The sequence below is a fragment of the Opisthocomus hoazin genome, chromosome 35 (genome assembly GCF_030867145.1).
Source record: "Opisthocomus hoazin isolate bOpiHoa1 chromosome 35, bOpiHoa1.hap1, whole genome shotgun sequence".
Lineage (NCBI taxonomy): Eukaryota > Metazoa > Chordata > Aves > Opisthocomiformes > Opisthocomidae > Opisthocomus > Opisthocomus hoazin.
Genome location: NC_134448.1, coordinates 2,903,023 through 2,925,615, shown reverse-complemented (window position 1 = coordinate 2,925,615; position 22,593 = coordinate 2,903,023). Strand labels below are relative to the sequence as shown.

General features: G+C 52.2%; 1 protein-coding gene across 2 annotated transcripts; it reads right to left on the bottom strand.

Moving 5' to 3' along the window:
* Positions 1 to 1,038: 1,038 nt before the first annotated feature.
* Positions 1,039 to 21,807, bottom strand: AKAP8 (A-kinase anchoring protein 8). 2 transcript variants are annotated; one of them, XM_075446051.1, is made up of 14 exons: positions 21,724 to 21,807; positions 15,977 to 16,015; positions 15,254 to 15,286; positions 13,336 to 13,618; positions 11,804 to 12,410; positions 11,280 to 11,424; positions 10,813 to 10,857; positions 8,854 to 8,950; positions 8,040 to 8,181; positions 7,160 to 7,253; positions 6,129 to 6,259; positions 5,271 to 5,366; positions 1,382 to 1,926; positions 1,039 to 1,233 (listed from the first exon to the last, which is right to left on the bottom strand). In XM_075446051.1, exons 1-13 carry the CDS (start codon positions 21,740 to 21,742, stop codon positions 1,402 to 1,404), a joined length of 2,256 nt encoding a protein of 751 aa, XP_075302166.1. In that variant the 5' UTR covers positions 21,743 to 21,807; the 3' UTR covers positions 1,039 to 1,233; positions 1,382 to 1,401. The 2 variants fall into 2 exon arrangements, with proteins under 2 accessions (XP_075302166.1, XP_075302165.1); XM_075446050.1 differs by having other exon boundaries at positions 1,039 to 1,926.
* Positions 21,808 to 22,593: the final 786 nt, after the last annotated feature.

Below are 22,593 nucleotides of genomic sequence, written 5' to 3'. Positions count from 1 at the left end.
CAACCCCAGCGTGACGCAATCGTAAGGGGGTTGGGGGGGGGGAAGGTTTTTATTGGGAGGTGGAAGGGGATTTTTTGGAGGGTAAAAAGTTTTTTTTTGGGAAAAGGGATTTTCTTGGGAGGAAAAAAGGGATAGATTTTGGGGGGAAGGGATTTTTTGGGGAAAAAATGGGGGTTTTTCTGGGAAAAAGTTTTTTTTTGAGAGAAAAGGATGTTTTTGGCGAGGAAGGGGGCTTTCTTGTTGGGAAAAGGATTTTTTAGGGGGAAAAATGGGGGCTTTTTGGGGGGGAAAAGCGATTTTTAGGGGATAAAAAAGGGATTTTGGGGGAAAAAAGGGATTTTGGGGGGAAGGGATTTTTTTTGGGGGGGAAAGGATCTTTTTTCGGGGGGATCTTTTTTGGGGGGAGAAAAAGGGATTTTTGGGGGGCAGAAAAAGGGATTTTTTTGGGGGGAAAAAAGGGATTTGGGGGGGAAGAAGGGATCTTTTTTTGGGGGAAGGGATCTTTTGGGGGGGAAAGGATTTTTTTTGGGGGGGGAAAGGATCGTTTCAGGGGGAAAGGGATCTTTTTTTGGGGGGAAAAAGGGATTTTTTGGGGGGAAACCCTAGAAAAAGCGAGTTTATTCCCTGTCCAGCCTCACCGGCTGCACCCCGGCAAACCCCAAACCATTACTCCTTTTCTTCCCCAAATCCTTTAGGAACGGGGTTTCGAGACGGAGGAGGCCACAACCTGCAAATTCTGCCGGAAAAGGGATTTTTGGGGGAAAACTTTGCCGTTTTCTTCACCCAGAGTGAATCGCCGCGGCAACCACCGCCCGGTTTCTCGAGATCATCAAGCTGCTGCTTAAAAAAACGAATCACAAACCCAAATTCTTACGGGCGGAGATGAAAATTAACGCATCTCGCACCAGGAAAAATCCCTCTTTTTGGGAAATAAGCAAATAAAAATTCCCTAAATTAAATATCAGAGGCGTGAGGGAGGACGAGGGATGGGGGGAAGGCCAATGGCTCCGTCCCGTCGCTGTTTTCGCTGCGTTTAAAACCCCCAGAGCCGCCGGGATCGAATCGATGCTTTTATTATTTTTCCAAACTTCAGCTTTTTTGTTGTTGTTGGGGTTTTTTTGTTTTTAACCTTTTTCTTTCTAAAATTCTTCCCTCCCCCCAAAAACCAACCCCCAGGCGGAGCCGCAGCTGGAGGGTTTCTCGGGGAAGGGACGGCTTCCTCCGCTCTTCGCCCTAAAACAAAAGGAGAATTTGCAGAAACGAAGCGGAAATGAATCGTTAACGAGACGAACAAAGCAGCCGGGCCCTTCCCCTTAATTAAAACCAAAATTGGCCACTGCGCTCAAAAATGAAATCAAAAAATCGGGGATTATACCATCACCTTCACGCAAATATTCACAGTTATTCCAGCTGCGGCTCCGCAGCCGCCGCTGGAGCCTCTTCCTCCTCCTCCTCCTCCTCCTCTTCGTCGCAGACGGCCACGGCTGCCGCCTCGCTGCTGTTTTCCTCCTCCTCCTCCTCCTCCTTGCCTGCCCAACCCTCAGTTTTGTTTTGGGGGGAAACGGCCGATTCCTGGGGATTTTCAGGAACCGCAGGCAGCTCCTCCGTGGCTTCGGCAGGCGCCGTGGCCGTCGCTTCCGGCGTCACCTCCGACATCACCTCCTCGGCTTCCAGCTCGTCGTCTTGCAGGAACGGGGGCATCAGCAGCGGTTTGGGGGGCTGGTCTTGCTCCCCACCCAGATTTTTAAGAAATTCCTCAGGTTTGGAAAACTCTTCGGAAGCTTCCGTCGCTTCCTCGGTTCCTCCGTCTCCTTCCTGGGCGACCGCGGCAGCGGCTTCGGTGGCTCCTTCCCCCGTGCCATCTCCGCCTTCCAAAGCTTCATCCACGTCCTGATCCGTGATTTCATCCACGAAGGGGTCTTCTCCCTGCGGAAAAAGGAGATGGGGAGAGACGAGGAGTTATCCAGCTGCGGCGAGGCCAAGGGAATCTCAGCTGTGAAACCGCGGGAGAGGTCGTGGGGGTTTTTTGGCGAGCGAAAATCGGCTCGGCGACAGACGGTTCTTAAAACGGCGGGAGGAAAAATCCCACCCCCCAAACCATCCGACGTGGAAAATCCCAAAGGATTTGCAGCGAGAGAAGAACCCCAGGATAATAAAAAGATCCCCAGGAAAATAAAAATAAAAGATCTCACACCGGGAAGAAGTGGAAAGAATCGGTAAAAATCAATAAAAACCCAAACTCCTACGTGGCATCGCGGGCACCAGGGACGGACCCTCCGCTACGGACGAACGGCGCCGGCGTCGCCACAAGAGCGTGCCGGGATCGCTCGGCTCCGCTCCTTGCCCGGGAGGAAATTTGGGATTAACCGAGAGGATTAAAATCCACAAGGAATTCCTCAACCTTCCGGCGCCGGTTTCAAGCCGCCAGCGGCCGGATTCCCCTTCCCCGCGCTGGGACGAGCGGCGACGCTTCCACGTTTTCACCTCGCCTTTATTTTTTTGGGGGGGTGCGGGGGGTGGGTGGAGGAATCCAGACGCGGTCGTAACCTGGCACCCGTGCTGCGCCCTAGCAGGAGGGGGGTCTCTTGGGGACAGCCAGACCCTCCGGATTTTTGGCTTTTGAAGTGGGTTTTGAGGAAGGTTTTTTGACCTCGTTACCTTCGTCCGGGCCGGCAGCGGATCCCAGCCCCGCTCCCCCTCGCTTCACGGGGAGCTCTGCCTGCGTTCCCAGACTTAGGAGGCGCGGGGCGAGCGCTCGTAGGGGCAGAGTAGGGGTGCTGCCGCCCGACAGCCTCGCCGGAGAGGAGACGCCCCGCACACCCCCGTGCTGCAATCCGAGGACAAACCGCGCTTCGTGAGATTCCCTTTTTTTGCCCCCCCCATCTCCCCCCGCCGCCGCCTCCTCGCAGGTCACCACGACATCGCGGCGAGAAAAGGGGAAGGAAAGGAGGGCGGCACGCCGACGGCGGCAGAAACCTCGCCTGAGATCTGATCAGCCACGGCGGGGCGGGGAGAGGTTCGATTTTTTTCAGAAAGCGGGAGGTTGGGGGGGCAGGGGGGGGGAAGCTCTCTGGACCCTTCCTCCTTGATTTTTCCCCCCACCCTGAGGTCAGCATCTGCCTCGATCAGAGGTTCAGACCAGGTTGGCTGCCTCCAGGCGAGAAGATCCATGCAGGTGGAGGAGAAACCTCAACGTTCCATCTTCTCGGGCCGAGGATCGCGACCTACGGAGGTCACGGAGGAGCGCGGAATATCAAAAAAATACCGGGCTCTACCTCGCTATCTGGACCCCAACGTCCGTTATCGCCGGTAAAATCTACCGGGAGATGTGAAGTCCACCCGTGGTGGAGACTGTCACGGCTTCCCTTGGGAAGGGCGAGGTGTCCCGCCATCCCTCCGAGGAGGAATCGTTAAGGCCCATGGTCAAGAAATCATCTCTTGATGCGGCCAAGTCTTGCTTAATTAATCGCCCTGCGTCTCCGGCCTTCCTCTCTGGGGGAAGGTTTGCCGAGGACGTTTATGGCGAGGCGGCTCTTGGCATTACCTGGAATCCTCAGATTTTCCTCCACCCCTTTTCACAGTCTGGTTTTGCACCTTGGGAATGATACGGAGCCCGTGCTGGGATGGATCCGAAGATCTCCTCCTGCCGATGGACAAAGGTCAGGTGCCCGTGCTGACTCATTTAGATCTGCCGGCAGCCTTTGATACCGTTGATCATGAGGAGATGTGGACGTGCCTGCGGACCCTGGCAGGGGTAGACGGAGTTGCACTTGAGTGGTCCCGGTCTTTTGGGGATTTTTTTTTTATTTTTTTTTTAATTATTTTTAAATTTAATTGTGCTGAGAGATCCCAGAGGTTTGCACCTCGTCCGCCCCGAGGGCTCTCTCTTTCTGCTGTGGGGTACCGCAGGGTTTTTAGCTCGCCCTCCTGTTCAACGTGTATGAGAGGCCGGTTTACGGGGAGAGACGGCCATCCTACGCCGACAAACTCCCGGCTCAAAGTCTCTTTGCACTGGACCCAGAGGGTGGAGTCACAGTTTTTATATTTTTAGGTTTGTTTTTTTGCTAGAGTTTAGCAGAGACTGGGCTTGACGAGAGCTAGCTCAGTCCGGGTTTAGACCCAAAATAAAACCATGACGCCGGCGGGACGGGGGAAACATCGGCTCCCCCGTGGCGGGGGGGTGTGCGTGGGCATCTGCCTGCCCCGTCTGCAAACAAGGGGTTCTCTCCTGCCGGATCCTGGGCTGTTCCCGGATTCCCGGGGAACAAGCAAGTAGCCAAAAGCGCTTCTTTTCATCTTCGCCTGGCGGAGGAGGTTGCGACCTTTCCTCTCTCTCTCTCGGATGTGGATCTCACCCATTAAACCCACGCCGGACCCGCGGATGCTGCCAGGCGCTTTAGGCCGGGCAGAACTGCCCGGGCTGGCTCGCTCGGCGGCCGTCCCGCCCGGAGCAGACTTAACCCCCGTGGCTCTGAAGACTGCGCTTGCCTTCCGGGCTTCTTTCTGTAATTCCGGAACGCTGGTTTGGGCTTAAACGAACCCTACCCTGACCTCTCCTCGTGCTCCGTCTCGGCTCGGCAGATCGGCTGGGGTGTTCTCTGCCACTTCCCAAGCGAAGAGGAGGGGAAAAAATAAAAACAATAAAGGGGGGAGGGGGGGAGGCTAACGAGGGTGTTTCAGCTCACGGGAATCGGACGCGCCCTGCCTTGGGGTGCTCTGTCATTCGGTCGAGCTGCCGAGAGCGCCGCAGAGCCCGGCTCTTTATACAGGGTAAAAATTCCCTCGCTCAGCGCGGGGTCAGCGAGTGGGCCGGGAGTCATCCGGGTCGGATTCGATCCCGGTGGGCTTCCCAACCTACACACTCGCTTCCCTGCGCCGGGGGGCGGGGAAACCTGGTGTCCCCCTCCCAAGGCCACAGCTCGAGGGGTGGCTTTGGGGAACTGAAGTTCCTTTTGTGATTTTGTTTTTCTTTAATTACATTTCCGTTTCGGACGGTTCCGTCACTGATCTACGCACGCCTGGGAACGAGAGTAGGTACGGTCTGCGAGTTCCATCAGATCAAAAACACGCAAAGTGGGTAAACCGCCTACAGAGAAAAGAAACCAGACTCCACATTTAGAGATAAAAAGGCAGCGGAGTGGAACCTTACGCTTCCTTCCCCACCGTACGCAGCAGGACGTCCCGTCACCGACACGCAGCGCACAGCGAGACGCGGCTCCGTGCTGCTCCGGGAACTGGGCAGGGGTTGCTGCCTCTTCTCGTTCACTCACCTTGAGGTATTTTTCCAGCATCTTGACGATGTGTTTGTTATTCAGGACGCTCTTGGCGACATGTAAGCTGGTTTTCTTGAATTGTTCTGCGGCCATCTGAAAAGGAACCGAACAGTGGGGGTAGTTCACAAGGGGAAGGGTTTGAGCAAGGCGTTTAGCTCCCAGTTTCTATTCCCTCCTCCTCCGCAGGGCTCGGCAAGCCTCATCGCAGATCCCAGCAAACATCGCCAAAAGCGGATGCGAGCGAGCACCCGCATCTCTTCCGCTAACACGAGCCCTGGAGAAAGATGCGTTTCTGTGCCGGCAGCTGGAACGTTCCCCCAGCCACCCCGAGATCATGTCCAGGACAGCGACATTCACCTCAAAGACAGAGGAGACGCAGCCCACCGCGAGGGAGGTGCGGCGCTGACCGCGGCTCACCCCGTCTCCACCTGCAACATCCCAAGCCCCACTCCTGCCTGGGCCCGTTTAGACATCAATTACACCTCAATTTATGAATTCCCCGGGCGCCCTCAAAGCCAATTTTTCATTTGAATTTCTAGCAAGCGCCGCAAGTTTCGAAAGAGGAAGCGTTTCGTCCGCACGTTTACGCAGCACGCCCGGGCAACGTACCCACAGCGCGAACGAAAAAGCCAGATCTCCCTTTTCACATCACTTTTTCTGTTCACCTCCCACTTCTCATCCGCTCGCACAGGAGAACAAACCCCGCGCAGCCCATCCGGAAGCGCCCCCCAACCCCTCAGCAGGTCCCCGGGCAGCGGCTTCATCTCGTAGCGCAATCCCACAGCAAAGGTTTTTTTAGAAGCTGCAAATAAACCCCGAGCAGCGAAGGGAAGCGAGGGGGGGGGAGTTGCTCACCCTGCGGTTTCTGTTGTGATCGGCAGATCGCAGGTGCCTCTGGAGAAGGTGGTTCTGCGCTGGAATTAACATGTCGCACGCCAGGCAGTGAGCCGCCTCGATCTTCTTGAAGAAGTGTTCCTGGCCAATACCTACAGCGGCGACGAGACGTCAGCCAAAATCCCAAACGAAGGAGACGGCGGGGCCGGTTAACGTTGCCTTTCCGCCCCCTCTACCGACCCCGCGTCACTGCCAACGCGCTAATTCAGCACCCACATTCCTTCCAGGTTCTGCTTTCAGAGATTTTTGTTTTTTTAATCACGTGCGTTGCTCTAAGATGGGGAGGAGTTATTCTGCTGTAAAACAGATCGTACTGACGCAGCACCCCAGCGCCGGAGGGAGAGAAATGCGGAGAACAGCCCGAGGTACGAGGAAAGTGACCGAGTGCCTCGGTCCGAGCTGAAACCAGGCTGCCGCTCCAAAAATCTATTTAATAAAAGGTGGAAGGAACAGCTCGTGCTTCCCCCGGCTCTGGGTTCGTTCCTCCTCTCTACTTAGGCTCAGGTTTTCTGCCTGCAAGATTTTATAGGCGACGTGCTGCTTTGAATTAAACTCCACTCGTCGCTCCCAGTACTGAGGGGCTGTAGCAGGGACACGCACGTTGGCCAGACCCAGTTAATTTCCCCGCCCATCATGCTGTTGCTACAACAGATCAACTTTGCCACTTTTAAAGATGAACACAAGATCCAGGTGTGTTAACCGAAGAGCCAGAAAAATCAACAATTCCTGCCGGTTTTCCCCCGTTGACGTGATTTTAGGATCTCTGACATCGCACGAGCCGCGTGACTCTGCGGCTTGAGGAGCTGCAGCGAGGACGGGCATTCCCCCGTCCCCACCGAGATGATTTACGTCACAAAGTTCGCAAAAAAGCCACCCTGAACCCGAGCCTGAGTTACCCAAATCCTTCACATTTGTGCTGTTGTCCCTGTTTGGGAGCAAAATTTGTTTTCTTGCACGCTCGCTCGGTCTCCGGATGCAGAAGGGACACTTACCCTTAAAAGGATCCGGCTTCTGTTTTGTGCCCTCTTTCTCAGTCAGCTCCTGGCGCCGCTTCTCGATTTTCTTATTCCTGTTGACGATGTACTCCTAGAAAAGAGGACCAAACCTCGCTGTCCTTCTCACAATGTGCCGAGACGATCGAGCAGCTCAACAGGGAAATGAGCTCTCCAGAGAAAACCCGCAGGGAGGACGGCGGTTGGTGAATTAACTAGACGAGGCGGGTGTTTGCCTCTCGTTTCTACCAGAGCAAGAGTCGGAAAGATCCAAAGCGGATTCAGAGCAAGAACCAGACAGAAGCCTGCTCCCACATCACCACCAGATTCCCTGTGGGAGACCCCAAATCCTTGAAAAAAGGCCCCCAAAACACAAACACCGGTCATCGAGAAAACAAAACACCCTGATCTTATTTCGCCTTCCTCAGCTCTACATGTGTAGACAGCGAAGACGATCTCTGGAATAATGAATTTCTGGCCTTTGTGTTCAAATTTATACAATTAACTTCCCCTCCCAACACGACAAGCCATGAGAAATCACGTCACGCGAACCAACGGCATCGGGCGATGCGGTAACAAGCGGTGATGCCAGCTAACCAAGCAGTGGGCTGTATGTGAAGGAGTCTGTAACGCCTTCCACCCTCCAGGTAAGCCCAGAAAGCCCCAATCCCTCCAGCCCAGAAAGCCCCAATCCCTCCAGCCCAGAAAGCCCCAATCCCTCCAGCCCAGAAAGCCCCAATCCCTCCAGCCCAGAAAGCCCCAATCCCTCCAGCCCAGAAAACCCCAATCCCTCCAGCCCAGAAAGCCCCAATCCCTCCAGCCCAGAAAGCCCAGCACGGAGGCAGGGAAGGGTTGAGCTAAGGCTGGGCAAGCCCCGTACCTGCAGAAACTCGACTGTTTTATCCGGGAGTTTGGTCCCGATGTATCGCAAGGTCTCTTTGTGAAACTTGCTCTGGAGGTGTTTTTGAATCTCCTCTTCCTCAAAACTGCGGAACTTGCAGACGGAGCAGGCAAACTGGATTCTAAACAGAGCAACGGTACCGCAAATGAGGAACGACCTGAGCTTAACGAGAACATCCAGACGACGAGAGCGTTACTGCCCCGCTGTAGTTTTCCACCTCTTGGTTTTTTCCAAGTGCTGCCTCAGACAATTTTACTTTGTCATGGACCTTTCTAATCCCTGCAGAACCTGCCCGGATCAAACAGCACCTACTTCTCCAGAAAACTTTATGCTACGGGATCAGCCACTAAAATCCTGCACAAGTTTAAAAGCAACTGGAGAAATTCATAGGGCGGCAGGTGAATCGGCACTCTCCAACATGAAAATCCTCTCCCTGGTGTGGGAAAGCCCCGAGATACAGAAACACTGGTGCCACCTTCCCTGCTCAGTCTGTCTTTAGATCACTTCTGGTATTATTTTAACAGCAAGGCTGCATTAACAGCCACTTCAAGCAGCCTTCTGAATTTATAACTCTACACTGATCTGCTCATTAAACACCACAGCATTCTCCTCATCTTAAAACAGTCCTAAAACACATAAAAAGGGGAAAAAAATCCTGCTGAAATCAGAGTGCAGGCCCCAAACCCTCACCCCCAGTACTTCAGATCTCTCCCGCGTTAGTGGGAGAGGAATATTCTCGGTCAGGATTAGCTGCCCAAGTGCTGGGAACGGACTGGCTCATCGGTTTCCTCACCTGTCCATAGCCCGATCGCGCATCCGATCTCTTCTCCGCTGCTTCTCCCTCTTCTTCTTCACCTCCTCGTCGTCATCTTCGCAGCCATCTCCAGATGCTGGGGGAGGAAAACAAAAAATAAATCAGAATCAGTGCGTTCCCAAGCACCCGCTTTGCCGGCTGAGGTATTTTGGGATCCAAATCCCTCGGTTTCCTCTTTACTGTCAGCTTCAGGAAGTCACGATTCCTTTCGGTCTCTGCAAGCCCTCCCTCTCCCACGCCAGCTTCCAACCGTAGGGAAGCAGCAGCCTCTTTCCAAAGTCTCTTCTTTCTTAGTGTAAAACCCAAACCCTCCTCTCCTCCAGCTTCCCAGCAACTCCAAGTCTTCACAGGACACGCCGTTAGTGGCAAGAGTCCCTGCTTTTATGATGCAAAGACACCTCTCGTCTCCCTGCCTCGGGAGGAGCCGCTGCTTCTCGTTTTTTCCCCCCATTCATCTATTTTTCATTAGGCTGAGAAAGCTCCTCAAGAAGGTTAAGGAACAAAAGACAGCAGGGACGCTAGCAGCACTCCAGTAGCAGTTCTGCTTCTCTTGGACAGTTTTGGATATATTCCTCACGTCGCTTTCCCAATAGCCTTGATAATTCTTGGGAAAAGCAAAAATTTTATCTGTGGTGTTTTGAGGGTAGAAAGCCAAGTCAGAGGTCCGACAGCCTCAGGTGCAAGGTTTTCAGCCTGGAGAGGAAGGCTTAAATGAGAATTTTCACATCCAACGATGGTTTCAATCCAGAAAACAACCTAAAACTGGCAACAAAAGTCCTGCCCGTGGTTTCCCCCGAGTCACTCGAACACAGGAGGCACAGTGTGCCGGGGGTTGATGTGTCGGCACCGAAAATCACAATCCCAAACCAGCTGAAGTGGCTTCAGCTACTTTAAACCACGTGGTTTTTTAAATTGGTGTTCTAATACACCTTGATAATTCCCATGTATTTGAAAACAATCAAAAGAAAACAGGGTTTAGCCCAGTGACTGAAGTCTCCGCTGAAAATTATTTAGTTGATAGCGTTTTTGCTCTGACCGTCGTCCTCACAGCAGGGCAGGAAGACAAAACTAAAATCCAATATCCACCCGTACAGACGGCAACCATCCGCGCCGAGAAGCCCAAAAGAAATGAAACTGTGAAACATTTCTGTGCCACGACAGGCAGCGCCAGGTCCCTGGACTGGTTAACAGCTCACGGCAGGAGCTGCATCGGCTTTTAACCGAAAAAAAATCAAGCTCTGGGTAGCGTCCCAAGGAAGGCAGATGGAGTCACATCGGGCCATGGGTAAAACCCTACCATCCTCCACCAAATCATCCCAATTCCCCGTTCTCCTGGAAAAGAGAAAGACAAAAAGACGCCAGTGTTATTTCCGGAGGTTTGGAGGCTTCACAGTCCACCCAGAGCGCAGAGCGGGCGGAGGGTTCTGTCATTTGGGGATTAAATGTCCGTTTTTATAAATGTTTAGTTGTTTTCCGTATATCGGGTTCTATTTTGCCGCTAAGTATCACCTCTCAAAATTTAAAAGCTCAGGAGCCGGGTCGCCGCTCCGAGGAACACCGCACCGAAGGTTACACGCAGTCACGAGTAACACAAACGGCAACGATCCCCACACAACCCGGCAAACCAACCACTAATTGGAATCTGGCCCTAACGAGCCTCGCCAGATGCAGAAGCACAGGCGTCGGGTCCCGACCCTTCCACTACAAATGCTTTTCAGGCAGCTTGGTGCAAGCGCATCTGCCAGGAATCCCTGCTGAAGGGCACGGGGAAATTACGAGCAGCAAATTCTTTCACAATTTACGGGCTCAGAATGCCATTTCTGAGTTATTTTAAATATTCCGACCCTCAGCGTGGTCAAAAGAGCGGAGGAAACTCCTCAAGTGCTTAAATATTCCCATGTTTGCCACTAAAACTGATAAAAACGAAGTTACTTACACCTTTGTCAGCGTCATCTCCTGATTTTTCCTCTCCTTCACCCTCATCTGCTCCACAAAACAAAAATAAAAATCATTTAGCTGGTGTTGGGGGTGGGGGTGTGTATGTGGGGGTGTGTGTGTGTCTTTTCTCGCACTCCACACTCCCGGGAGTCCCTAATAAATCACAAAGTGCTGCGATCACGGCTCAAAACCCCAGTGAAGGTCCCAGACTCACTGGTTTCTCTTTGCCCATCAGGCTCTGCTGCAAACTCGGGCCTTACTTTCACGATGCTCACCTCGGGCATTAAATTTTGCCCCAAAATCCACAGATCATAAACCCTGGGCGTTTGCAGGAGCATCACAACAACGCTAACGACCAGAAAAAATACAGCAGCTTTGAAGTGTAACAAGCATCAGTCAGGTGAAAGATAAAGCACTTCAAAATGGGGGAAGACGGCCGGTATTAGGGGGTGAAGACGGGCTCGTACCGTTCTCGGTGTCGTCTCCTTCGCTGTCGGTCTTCACCTGTTTGCTGTCCGGCTCGTCGCCGCTTTGCGACTGTTTTCGTTTGCGTCCTCCTCCCTCACCGTCCGATCGCCCTCCGGAACGGTTTCGGAAACCTCTTCTTTTGGGCTAAAGCGGGAAGAAATCAGTCGTTACCAATCAACTCAAGGCACCAAAAAAAGCTTAAAAATCAACGTATTCCACCCATCTGCTGCATCTCCTAAAAAAGTTTAAATTCTTGTGACCCTGCAGGCTTGTCTTTGGCTATAAAAGGGTTTTATAGCTGGGTTAGCACCCCTAGAGCGGGTTTGGGATGGGGTAAGCATTCCGAGGCTCTATTTTACGTGGAAATGAGTATGTGCAAGCTCGGTGACAGGAAGATTTAAATTATTCTGCGGTGGAAGCACTGTGAATTAAGAGGCGTGCTTCTCCAAAGCACTCCCTACCCACCGAGGCAAGCAAAAAGCAATCTCGACAAGGAAAAAAAAAACCGACCGTGACGACTTACCGTGAACGTGTTCATGTGCCAGGGCACCGTACCCATCCTGTCTCTGTTTCGTTGCCTCCCCATTCCGTACGGCACATTCCCATACCGTCCCACTCCCATGCCCGACATCCCCATCATGCCATAGTCATAGTCGCCGTAGTCACCATAATCTCCGTAGTCGCTGTAATCTCCATAGTCGCCATAGTCGCCGTAGTCACCGTAATCTCCGTAGTCGCCGTAGTCACCATAATCGGGAACGAGGGCTTGGGAAAAGAGGGAAGGGAGCCTGTTGGATCCAGCACCCCCCATCCCACGCCCACCCATGTAGTTCAACTCATTCCAACGAGCCGAGAGGCGCTCGGAGCTGGAGGAGGGCATGAAGTGGTCGGTGCGGTTGAAAGTGTTCATACGTCCTCGGTTTTGAACGCGGTTTTGACCCCGGCCTCGCGTCAGGCCGTAGCTGTTTCCTCGGTTACGAGACTGATCCCTGCGGTTGTCGAACTGGCTCCCGAATGAATCGTTCCGATCGGTTCCGACGTCTCCGTAGTCGTAGCCGGATCGGTACATGTCGCGGTCGTTCATCGAAGATCTCGAGTCGTACGAATCGAAAGACTCAAATCTGAACGAGCTGCGCGGGAGGAGACGACAGTCAGCAGCCAGCGTAACGTTCCCACACACCCTACAGGTGTTGGCACCCGTTTTTATCCCAATCCAAGTGGTTTTGGCCAGGAAAACCAAATAAAACCGTTTTTAAACCCTTAAACTTTCTGTATCCCACATCTCCTTTTCCTAAGTTCCAGGGAAAATAGATAAATATGCAAGAACCGTGGTTTATTGCACAAGCATCTGAACAGAAATTCCTCAGAGATGTCCAACTTCACTAACTTTATAGAACTAAACTACTCTGATTTACTTTTTGCCAGTGGAAAAGCAGACCCCCAAAGCTTCCCAAGGTAAAAGCTGCTTCTCGCTGTCTCGTAGCTGCGCCTCCGGGTGTGAATTAATGCAGATAAACCCCTCAGCATCTCGTCTGAGCACAGCAGCGAGCGTCAAACGGCAAAAAAAAAAGAGGCAAAACTTCATTTGTTCACTAACTCTTGCCAAGATCCGTATGACATTTCAGCAGCAAAATACGCACAGATACGAAACAACTCTCCAGACTGGCACAATTTAACCCAGCAGGAGATAAAACCAACATAATTACTGGGCAGCTGTGAAGAAAAAAAGACGCAGAGGGGAAAAAAAAATTAAAAAACCTAAAAACTAGAAATAAAAGTCTGTAAAATCTAGGAATTCACCGACACCAGTAGTCGCTTTAAACGCTTGATGTGTACAGCAAGTTTGGTATGTTTCAAATCTATATATAAAAAATACGTATGTGTATGCGTGTACATGCATATGAGGACAGGTAAAAAATAAGTAATTAAACCTGTTTTCCAGGGAACAAACGCTGGATCGTGCCTATGCAATTAGAAAAGCTTAATCTCAACTTATACTGATTAAAAGCCGTTATGTTTTTACTATTCAAAATAAAAAAGAAGTGGAACAGTCACCTCTCCTGGTCTTCCATCCCCTCCCCTGTCCCGCCACTGCCCTCCTTCGACAGCATATCCAAACGCTGGTTGATTTTGGCGATGATGGAATCCGAGTTCTCGTTCGCCGAAGACTCGGCGCCGTACGAGGCGCCGGGCATGGCGGCGTTGACGTCGGCGTTCATGCTCATGTCCGACGGTTTGGGGGTTTCCCAGCTGCTGGAGGTGCCAGCGGCGTAGTTGTACGTGGCCGCTGTATTAGCGCCGGTGGTTTGGGTGTTGTAATAGTCGTAGCCTTCATAGCCTGGATGGGAAGGGAAATAAAAACCGATATTAATACGGTATTATGAAGACACAGGTACTTGGAGGAAGAGTTTAGATGCGGGTGGACCCTACCAGGCGAGTCTGCAGCTGGCTTTTACCTCCTTTAAAAGAAATCTGGTTTCTTAAAGTGAGAAATATCAAAGATCCTTGTTCCCCAACCCTAAAATCGTAAGGACCTTCCTCCTGTGGGCGATTTTAACTGCAGAAACAGAGCGCCACCGGTTATACTCACAATTTCTGAACCAGACCCCAAGCCGTCTACTTTGCACACAAAATGACACAAGAAAACCAAAAGCGGATGCGCTGCCGGGCACATGGCCCCATGCCCAGCCAAAAAGGGCCACGATGAAATAAATTAATCAGAAATTCAAATCAGGGAGTCGTATTCAAAGAGCGCCTTGCGGCAAGACACCACAGCGCGGTGGAAAAACCACTGCGGCCACGCTTGTGAAGCTCCCGACGCTTCCGGCGATCCCGAGATTCGGACGGAGGGATGCGCATGTGCTCCCGGCCATCTTCGTCGCAGCTCTCCGGCCCCAGCATGAACCCGGTGTCGCTCCGGCAGCGACACGTACCACGAGCCCCGCAGCGAGCTTCCTCTCGCTGCTCCCGACCCGCCAAAGCCTTCGCTCTGTCAGTTCTGAGGCTCTCGTAAAGCAACCGCCGTAATAATCCCTCTTAATTCTCCTTTTCCGTGACGTCTGCGATAGAATTGACATCGCTCGGACTGCCGGCGTGCCGCTGCTGGCTGTGCTGACCGGCACGGCCTCGCTGTGTCTTTGTATTCCCCCATCTGCCCGTGACTTCTGTTTTTATTGAGATTATCAGCTCTCCGGAGCAGGAACAGCCTTTCTGCTCTGCATCGGCACAATGCCCAGCACAACGGGGCGCGAGTACTTCATGGTGGCGTCCAGGCTTTACAAAAAAAGAGAAATAATAGAAGAAAAAAACCCCTTGTTTTCACCAACGGCTTGAGCTGGGAGCTTTGAATCCGCATCCCAATGCGCAGCATTCAATTTTATATTGTGAGAAATAATACTCTACAAAAGAATCTCAGGCTTTTTCTTGGGAATGCGTTAAGGCCAGCTTACAACAGCCATACGATCCAAATCAAGGCTAATTAACTAACTGCTCCGAGAGGAAAAGTTTATTAGCGAAAGCAAATCACGGTTTATAAGGGAAGTGCCAGCCTGCATGTGGAGAACTGCATTTGTGTGCCACCAAGCTGCCAGAATTACAAGGGCAAACCTTGGGTTTTGAGAAAAAAAATTATATAACCTCAGTAAAATCAATTTATTAATCCACACACGTGGCTGTCCCAGATCAAACCAGAACCAAAGAGGTAAAATAAATAAACTTTTCTCATCCAGGAGCTAATTATTCTGTTTTAAGGAATCATCAGGACAGAGCTGCTCCCCTGGCAAGAAAAAAAAAAGGTAAAAGGTACAAATAAATAAACGAATCGGTGAGGAGGCATGGTTTAAGAGCACGGCCTTGCGTGCGTCACACCGGCTTCCAACAGAGGCACTTCACGAGCTGGAAAACAGCTCCGCTCGCCGCAGCCGACTCGAGAGACTGAGCAGGGCACCCCTGAGGAGGGTTTTGCAGCACGTACCTTGCCAACTCGTCGCGTTCGTCCCGTATGTACCTGAAAGGGACAGAGAAGAGAGTTTCAGCTTCAAAAACAACAAAGTTAAAAGTTCAGAGACTAAATAGATGTAATTCAGCTTAATTGCTGGTAAAAATGACGGATCCTTTTGCACAGAATGGGAAAGAAAGAAGCTGGGACTTCCAAGAGCTCTAATTATGAAAATGAAATCAATAATAGATACTTTTTTTATACATTTTTGGAAACATTTTCATACATTTGCACTTGAAAACAACTCAAATGATGCCACCAAAACCCTCAGGTAGCAGGAAAACCACAGCAAAAGCAGCAATGCTCGTTGTGACGTCGCTTTCAGGAGCGCCTCGCTGCTTTTACTGTTCAGGCTGGAAAGGCGTTCGAAGGAGAGAGCCCAAACTCACAAAGACCCCGGGACACGCTTCGTTTTGCAGCGCTAATAAATCTCAGAGATACAGCAAAGCGCTTGCTCAATTATACGCGAGGTCGCGCCCGGTTCCTCCAGTACATGACACTGGGAATTGGAGGGTATCACGGCATCATGGAGGAAGCTTTTACAGAAAAGTAAGTAGAAAGTCACAACAAGAGGTAGAGGAGAAGAAAGGCTGGGAAAACTGTTTCTATCTCACATTAATCTGGCTAGAAATAAGGAAAAATCAGTTTGATTCTAAAATCGCCATTCCCTGGATCTATTCTGAGAGACGCAAAACTCACCTTGAGTGTTGGCGGCCCCAGTATTCCATGAGCCATAACCTGGAAGAAAAAGAACGGAGCCGTTAGGAGGATCGCCTCCGCTCCTACCGCGGGGTTTATTTCTGCCCTTCACTGACTCGAGAACCAGTAAAGTCTTTAATTACAGCTGCACTTGTGCTTCTTACTGTTTGGGAAACACCCCCAAAGCTCGTCCGATGCTTTATTTCTGATTGATTCAACAATCTAAATGTCAACGAGATGTTTTGGATTCAAAAAAAAACCCCACTGTGTTTTGAAAGGGAAACCAGTTTGAAGGGGTGCTTAGCGGAACGACGGCGCAAAGCTGCGTTTAGGCAGGAGAAAACGTGCCGGATAAATCACCCAAAGAACCGAACCGGCATCGTAACGGATGTTTCCATTGTGTTACGCAAGCAGAAGCGGCCCTTTTCCTGGGGAATATTGGATATCCTCATACGTGACCCCAGGCGAGTACCGCTATCACACAAGCCACCAAAACAAATTGATCTCCCTCTGCTTCTCAGCACTAATTGCAAGATTCCCGCTAACGAGGTGGCTTCAGTCTGGTCTCTCCCAAAACAGCAGCAGGATGAAGCCTTCGCCCAGGTGGACGAAGAAGTGAAGGGCCACAACACGCAGCAGCTCCCACTACGACTTCACCGGCTCTTTTACTTCACAGCAGCGATTTTTCCTCCTCAAAAATCAATTATCTCCCCGTTTTAAACCTTTTCCAAAGTTTCCAGGCTGCAATCAGCATCCCCAGCACCACAGAGAGCTCAGCAAACGCCTCCATTGGCTCAAAGGGCATCAGATAAATAAGCTCCGTGCTGCAACGAAATCTAAATCAAATGTTGAAACCAAAAGCAATGCCCTGGGTCTTTTGCTGGAAATGTTTCCCGGAGTCTTGGCTGCCGCTTCTCTGCAGGAAAACGAATTTTTTTATCTGTATTTATTATTCTGATCAGAAAAATAAGCTGGCCCACAAGCAGAACTACCGATGCCCGGCTTCCTACGGATCCAAATTATTTCAATACCCGCTGTATCACCCCAAACTTCTCCCCGTTTCTGTGCTGGCCTTGCCTTCACCCCCTTGAGCTGCAGTTTCCCTTCCCCTTCGCACCCTCACCCCCCTCCAAACGCTCCCGAGCTGAGGAAGAGGCTGCACAAGCCAAAAAAAATCACACACGCTTCCTCTCTCCTTTTAAGGTTCAGGTTGCTTTTCTGCACCTTCGACACCAATTTTGCAAAGATTTTCTGCTTCCGGAGGTGGCCACCAATTTTGCGCAGCTTTTTGTATTTCTGGAATTCACCCTCAATTTCGCAAAACTTTTTCTTTTCGGGAGACAGCCCCCGATTCTGCAAAATCACTTTTCCTTTTTGGCAACAGCCCCTCATTTTGCAAAGCTTTCCTTTTTTTGGTGGCAGCCCCCAGTTCCGCAAAACTTCTGGATTTCTGGAGGAGGTCCACGATTCTGCCAAACCTCTCTATTTTTGGAGGCAGCCTCCAATTTTGTGAAGTTCTTCTGTCTTCCAAGGCAGCCCCACATTTTGCCAAACTTTTCTATTTCTGGAGACAGCCCCCAACTTTCCAAAACTCCTTTACTTTTGGAGATAGCCCCCACCCAGTTTTCCAAAACTTTTCTGGTTTTGGCAGCAGCCCGCGATTTTGCGACGCCTTCACGTTTTCCGGAGGCAGCCCCCCCCCTCATTTTCCAAAGTTTTTCTTTTTTGGAGGCACCCCCCCCCCCCCCCATTTTCCAAACCTTATGTTTTTTGGAGGCAAACCCCCCCGCCCCTCATTTTCCAAAGCTTTTCTTTTTTGGAGGCACCCCCCTCCTCATTTTCCAAAGCTTTTCTCTTTTGGAGGCAACCCCCCCACCAATTTTCCAAACCTTTTCTTTTCTGGAGGCAACCCCCCGCCCCCAATTTTCCAAAGCTTTTCTTTTTTGGAGGCAACCTCCCCTTTTCCAAAGTTTTTGTCAACAACCTGCAATTTTGAAAAACATTTACTTTTCCAGAACTCTTTCTACAAAAATTTTCTCCTGCTGCCCCCATCTCCGCGCACAACCCTGTCGAACACCCACCAAGGATGCAGAGGACACTTCTCCCTCTTAACGACTTTATATTTTTGGTGGACAATCACCTTAAAACACACAGAACTTAAAGAAATCGTGGGCGGAACGGTTACCGCCGGATTTTTGAACTCGCACGGAAACTGCTGCACCAGCAAAACAGGAACCGCAACACGTAAGCGCCTTTTCGAATCGGAGCCTTATTAGCCACCGATTTCCTTTCCCATCGTTGGCATTTTGAGGTCGAGCCGTTCGCCCTTCCGCTTCACTTCCCTGCGGGAGCAGGATGGTGCTGGGACGCGGTTTTCCAGCTGCCGGCGGGGACGATTGGGTCAGAGCACGGAAATTAAGGACCAACCTCTGAGCCATCGGCTGCGGCCACCTCGAAGCCGGCGTTTAAACCCACAGCTCGGTTTTAGCGCTCCCTCCTCCAGCACGTTAACTCGCCTCTTGTGAGCAAACTGTTGAGCGCACGCGATCGTTTTGAGCGATGCCAGGTGGCACCGAACCCCCGGTTGTCACAGGCACCATCCCAGCTCAACGCCTGCCTCCAGGCACATTCGTAGCCAGACAAAAAACCAGGAACAGAAAGCGAGGTCAGCACAGGGAACCTTTCCTCTGGGCAGGTCGCTCGGTTCCTCACCCGACGACACCAGAAATAGCAGCAGCCGTCGCGCTTTCGACCGCACGCAGACGTCAGATCAAAAGCAAGCTCCTCTCTTGATTTTTAAGCCGTATTTGATTAATCCTCAGGTACGGACAGCTCAAGAGGCAGAAACAGTCTGGCCTCAGCACAAAAGCTTGAGGAGAAAAGAGGCTCCTTGGCCCAAAATGCGGCGCTTTTCAGCCAAAGAGAGCCCCATCTCTTTGTACCTCCTGATTCTACAGGATAAAGCTCCCCGATTTTACGTTCCGTGTGTATATGTTGGCGTTTGGCTTGCTGAGACGTAGGGCACAGCATGTTCACACAGGTATTTCCAGGATTATCATATTCTTTCAAGCTACAAAGAAATCTGGGTTAAGCAAAGACCTCAAGATTTCAGAGCAAAAACCTCAAGCTTTCGGCACAACTTACGAACACGGTCATTAAGAGTTCAACGTCTCATTCTGAAACTAAATATTATGTAAAAAACCCACTAGATGAGACACTCGGGTATTAATGACTCGGTACCAGCCAGCAGAGGTTGTATCCATCAGCTCTGCAGCAGCGCAGCACGTCTTTAAGCATTCCCAGGAGGGAAAAACTCAGTGGAGTAAATCATCGCCGCCTTCTCTTGGGAAAATAAACACAAAATGAAATGCAGAGCAGGAAAAAAACAACTGAGAAGGCACCAAGCTGTGAATTTTACTGAGCTGAGCGTACCGTGTGTCCTGGTTCCCAGCTGATTCCCAAGACAGCACTCCCTTTGCCGGCGGGGAAATGCTTGGGAATCATTTTTCTCCACATACGGGTACAAGCGGAGCGCAAATCCAGAGACGACGGAGCAACGTTCAGGGATTTGTCAGTCTATGTGAAGCGCTGAGAAGTTAAGCTTAACACCCACAGGAAAAAAGCTGGGGCCCAGGAGCCAATTCCTTCCCAAAGCAGAGGTCCAAGGTTCTCCCGACAGACTTTATTCCATGGGGAAAATAAAGTTTATCCTCTGCTGGAATAACAAAGTATTTCAATTAAATCTATGTATCACATGCTCCTGCGTAAGGCTCAACACTAACAGACGCTCTCCTCAAAAACCCACTCGTGTGGAACCGTGCGACTCTCAGCACGCAGACAATTAAAAATAAAGGGGCTGCTTCTCAGCTGGACCAGTCACACCTGAGGTTTATTTATAGAACCCCAAATATGCAACAACTGCAAGACCTCATTCATTTTTATACCACATGATGGTAAAAATACATGACAAAATTTCTCTAAAGCTGCAAGACATCCGGTGGTTCTAATCTATTAAGAGTTCTGCAAGGTGAAGGGAAGATCCCAGCCCTTTGGCAGCCCGTTAACACCACAAATCCAACAAAATCTTTCTCAGAAATAGCTTTTAGCTGCCTAAACTCTCCTGAGTTGTTTATCTGGACTCCCTCAGTTGTCCCTAGAGAGAAACCAGGATGATTCAACACATACTTAGGGTGTTTTTAATCATGACCCGGTTTCTCACCTCATTTTTATGCCCAAAGAACTGAAAAACCACTTCAAAAGCACCTAAAAGCACAATGCCGGGCATCAGCTCACCACCAAGCCGCAAGCGGAGACAGGGGAAACCCGCAAAGAGCAACTTGTCAACCAGTCCGCATCAACACCATGGCGGGATGAATTACGAACCATCTCTGCAGAAAAAGCCACGCACAGGCCATCAGCAACTTGACACAACACAGGCAGAAACGGCATCGCTGCTGTGTTATTTATCAAACCTCGCCGCAGTCGTCATTATGTTGTGAAAACCAAGGAAGTGTTCCCAACAGCGAGTTAAAAATCACCCTCACGGGACCTTCGCGTCCCTGAACGCGAGCACAAGCGAAGTGAGGAGTGAATTCACAGTGCGAAGGGGACGGAGGGCTCAAAACAGGCGCAGCGGGGAGAGGATGCGGGCTCTCGGGCTGCTTCGGGCTCAGATCAGGGAGCATTTACCTACGCCATCACCACCTCACATCCACATAAACTTCACCGCAGAGCTTCAAACCACCGAGATTCACCTGTTAAACTGCCATTGTGGCCATTTTCTTTCCGGGAGCCTTGTTTCGCAGTTGAAAGACTTTAAACACCAGCAGAAGCAGGAAGAGCGTGTCGACGCTAACGAACTCAATGCCGTTTGACGCTTTGATGAAGCCGGACGGGTACTTCCCCCCTCACAAATCACTTCCCCAGCGCCGCCAAACAAACCCGAACGACGTTAACAGCCTCTCCCCACCGTTTCGATGCTGCTCACCTGCTTCCTTAGCGCTGTGCTTGAGACCTTTTTACCGGTTGTGGTTATACCGGAGAGGAAGAAAACACCTCAGGGAGGGCAAAGACACAGTGGGAGGGCTTGAGGCGGGCAGTCCAGGGCGGGTAGGCGAGGGGGACGCTCGTTAGGGCGGGGTTTAGGGTTGTGACAGCTGCCCGGGCCGGGCCCCGCTCCTCAGGGAGCCGCTTGTCCCGGGGGTAACGCGGGGGGGGGGGGGGGGGGATTTCAGGGGGCGAAGCCGGTGCCCGGGGGGGTGCTCAGCGGATCCCCTGCCTGGCTATGAGGGGACGCCGCAGCTGACCCCGCCAGGGACCCCCCCGAAGCGGTGGGGAACCCCCAGGGAAGTCGCAACCGGAGGAAGAAGGAAGGGGGGAGAAGAAGGACCGGGATGCACGCGGCGGGGGGCGTGGCCGCGCGGCCGCCATTTTGTGTCGTCTTCAGAAATGGGACCGGCTCCATTTCCGCCCCCCTCCGGCCGGGGTGCGGGGGGGCGCTAAGGGGGCAACAGCCCCCCACCCACCAATCGGCGGCGCCCTAGCGTGGAGCGACGCGACGCTCAGCCAATCACAGATGGCGCCCCCTCACGGGAGGCGGGCACAACACCTCCCGCAGGGGCTGACAATCCCCCCCGGCCCCCCACCGGTCGCAGCCGCCGCGGGGAGCCGCGCTGAAGCGGCGGAAGGACCGGGCCGCTGTACCGGAAGAGGGGAAGAGCCGGGCCCCGCGGCCGCCCCGCACCTACCGCCGTATCCCTGCTCCATCGCTCCCCTCCGCCTCCGGCCAGCGGCGCCGCACTGCCCGCCCGAGCGCCCGCTGCGCAGGCGCGCCGCGCCCACCGCCCATTGGGTCCTGCCGCCGCTCTGGCCAGCCCACGAAGCTCTCCATTGGCCGCGCTCCAGCAGCGCCCCTCCTCCTCTCCCACTGGCTAGCGAGCCCCTGCCGGCATCGAGTCCCCGATCCTATTTGCCTTCCTCTTGTCAATCACAGCCATACCCACTCCTGATTGGCCGGCGGCACGCGGCTCCCCCGCCTACTGTGTATTATGGGGGCGGCGAGGGTCGCCATGGAGCCCGTGGGCCTGGTGCCTCCCTGAAAGCCGTCACCCGACCCCCTCAGCAATGGCGTCCTCCGTCCACAGCCCAAGGGCCATCGCCCCCCCCCCCCCCCCCAGCCCCTCACCTCACGCAGCCGGAGGATCCCCAAAGCCGGCTGCGCACCCCTCAGCACGCGGCCTGAGGAGCGGCGGCTTCAGCCCAACGAGACGGTGGCTTTTTCCTCGGGTTTTGCCCCCAAAACTGGTTAAAGCCGCTTAAAAGTAGCGGCAAATGGGCGAGGAGAGGCCGGCTACAGTCCAAAAGCATCCGTGGGGTTCCTCAAGCTCTGCGTTCCTCAAGCCGCGTCCTTTTCCAGACCCCTTTCATTCTTTTACTACCCAAAGACTTTTGTGTCAGATTATGAACAAAATCGTGATAAATTATGTAAAGGATGAAGGATCGCAACATCTCACCCCTGCCTGGTAGAAACTGAACCTACTCATTGCGAGGAGCAACCCTCGAACTCCAGCCAGGTTCGCTCAACGGAGCCTGAAAGAACAAAAAATAAGTGGAGCAAG

Coding starts and splice junctions, on each gene's coding strand:
- AKAP8 (XM_075446050.1), bottom strand. Junction 12,411..13,335: donor GGGATGGAAGACCAGGAGAG/GTGACTGTTCCA, acceptor CCTCCCGCGCAG/CTCGTTCAGATTTGAGTCTT. Junction 10,858..11,279: donor AGGAGACGACACCGAGAACG/GTACGAGCCCGT, acceptor TTTGTGGAGCAG/ATGAGGGTGAAGGAGAGGAA.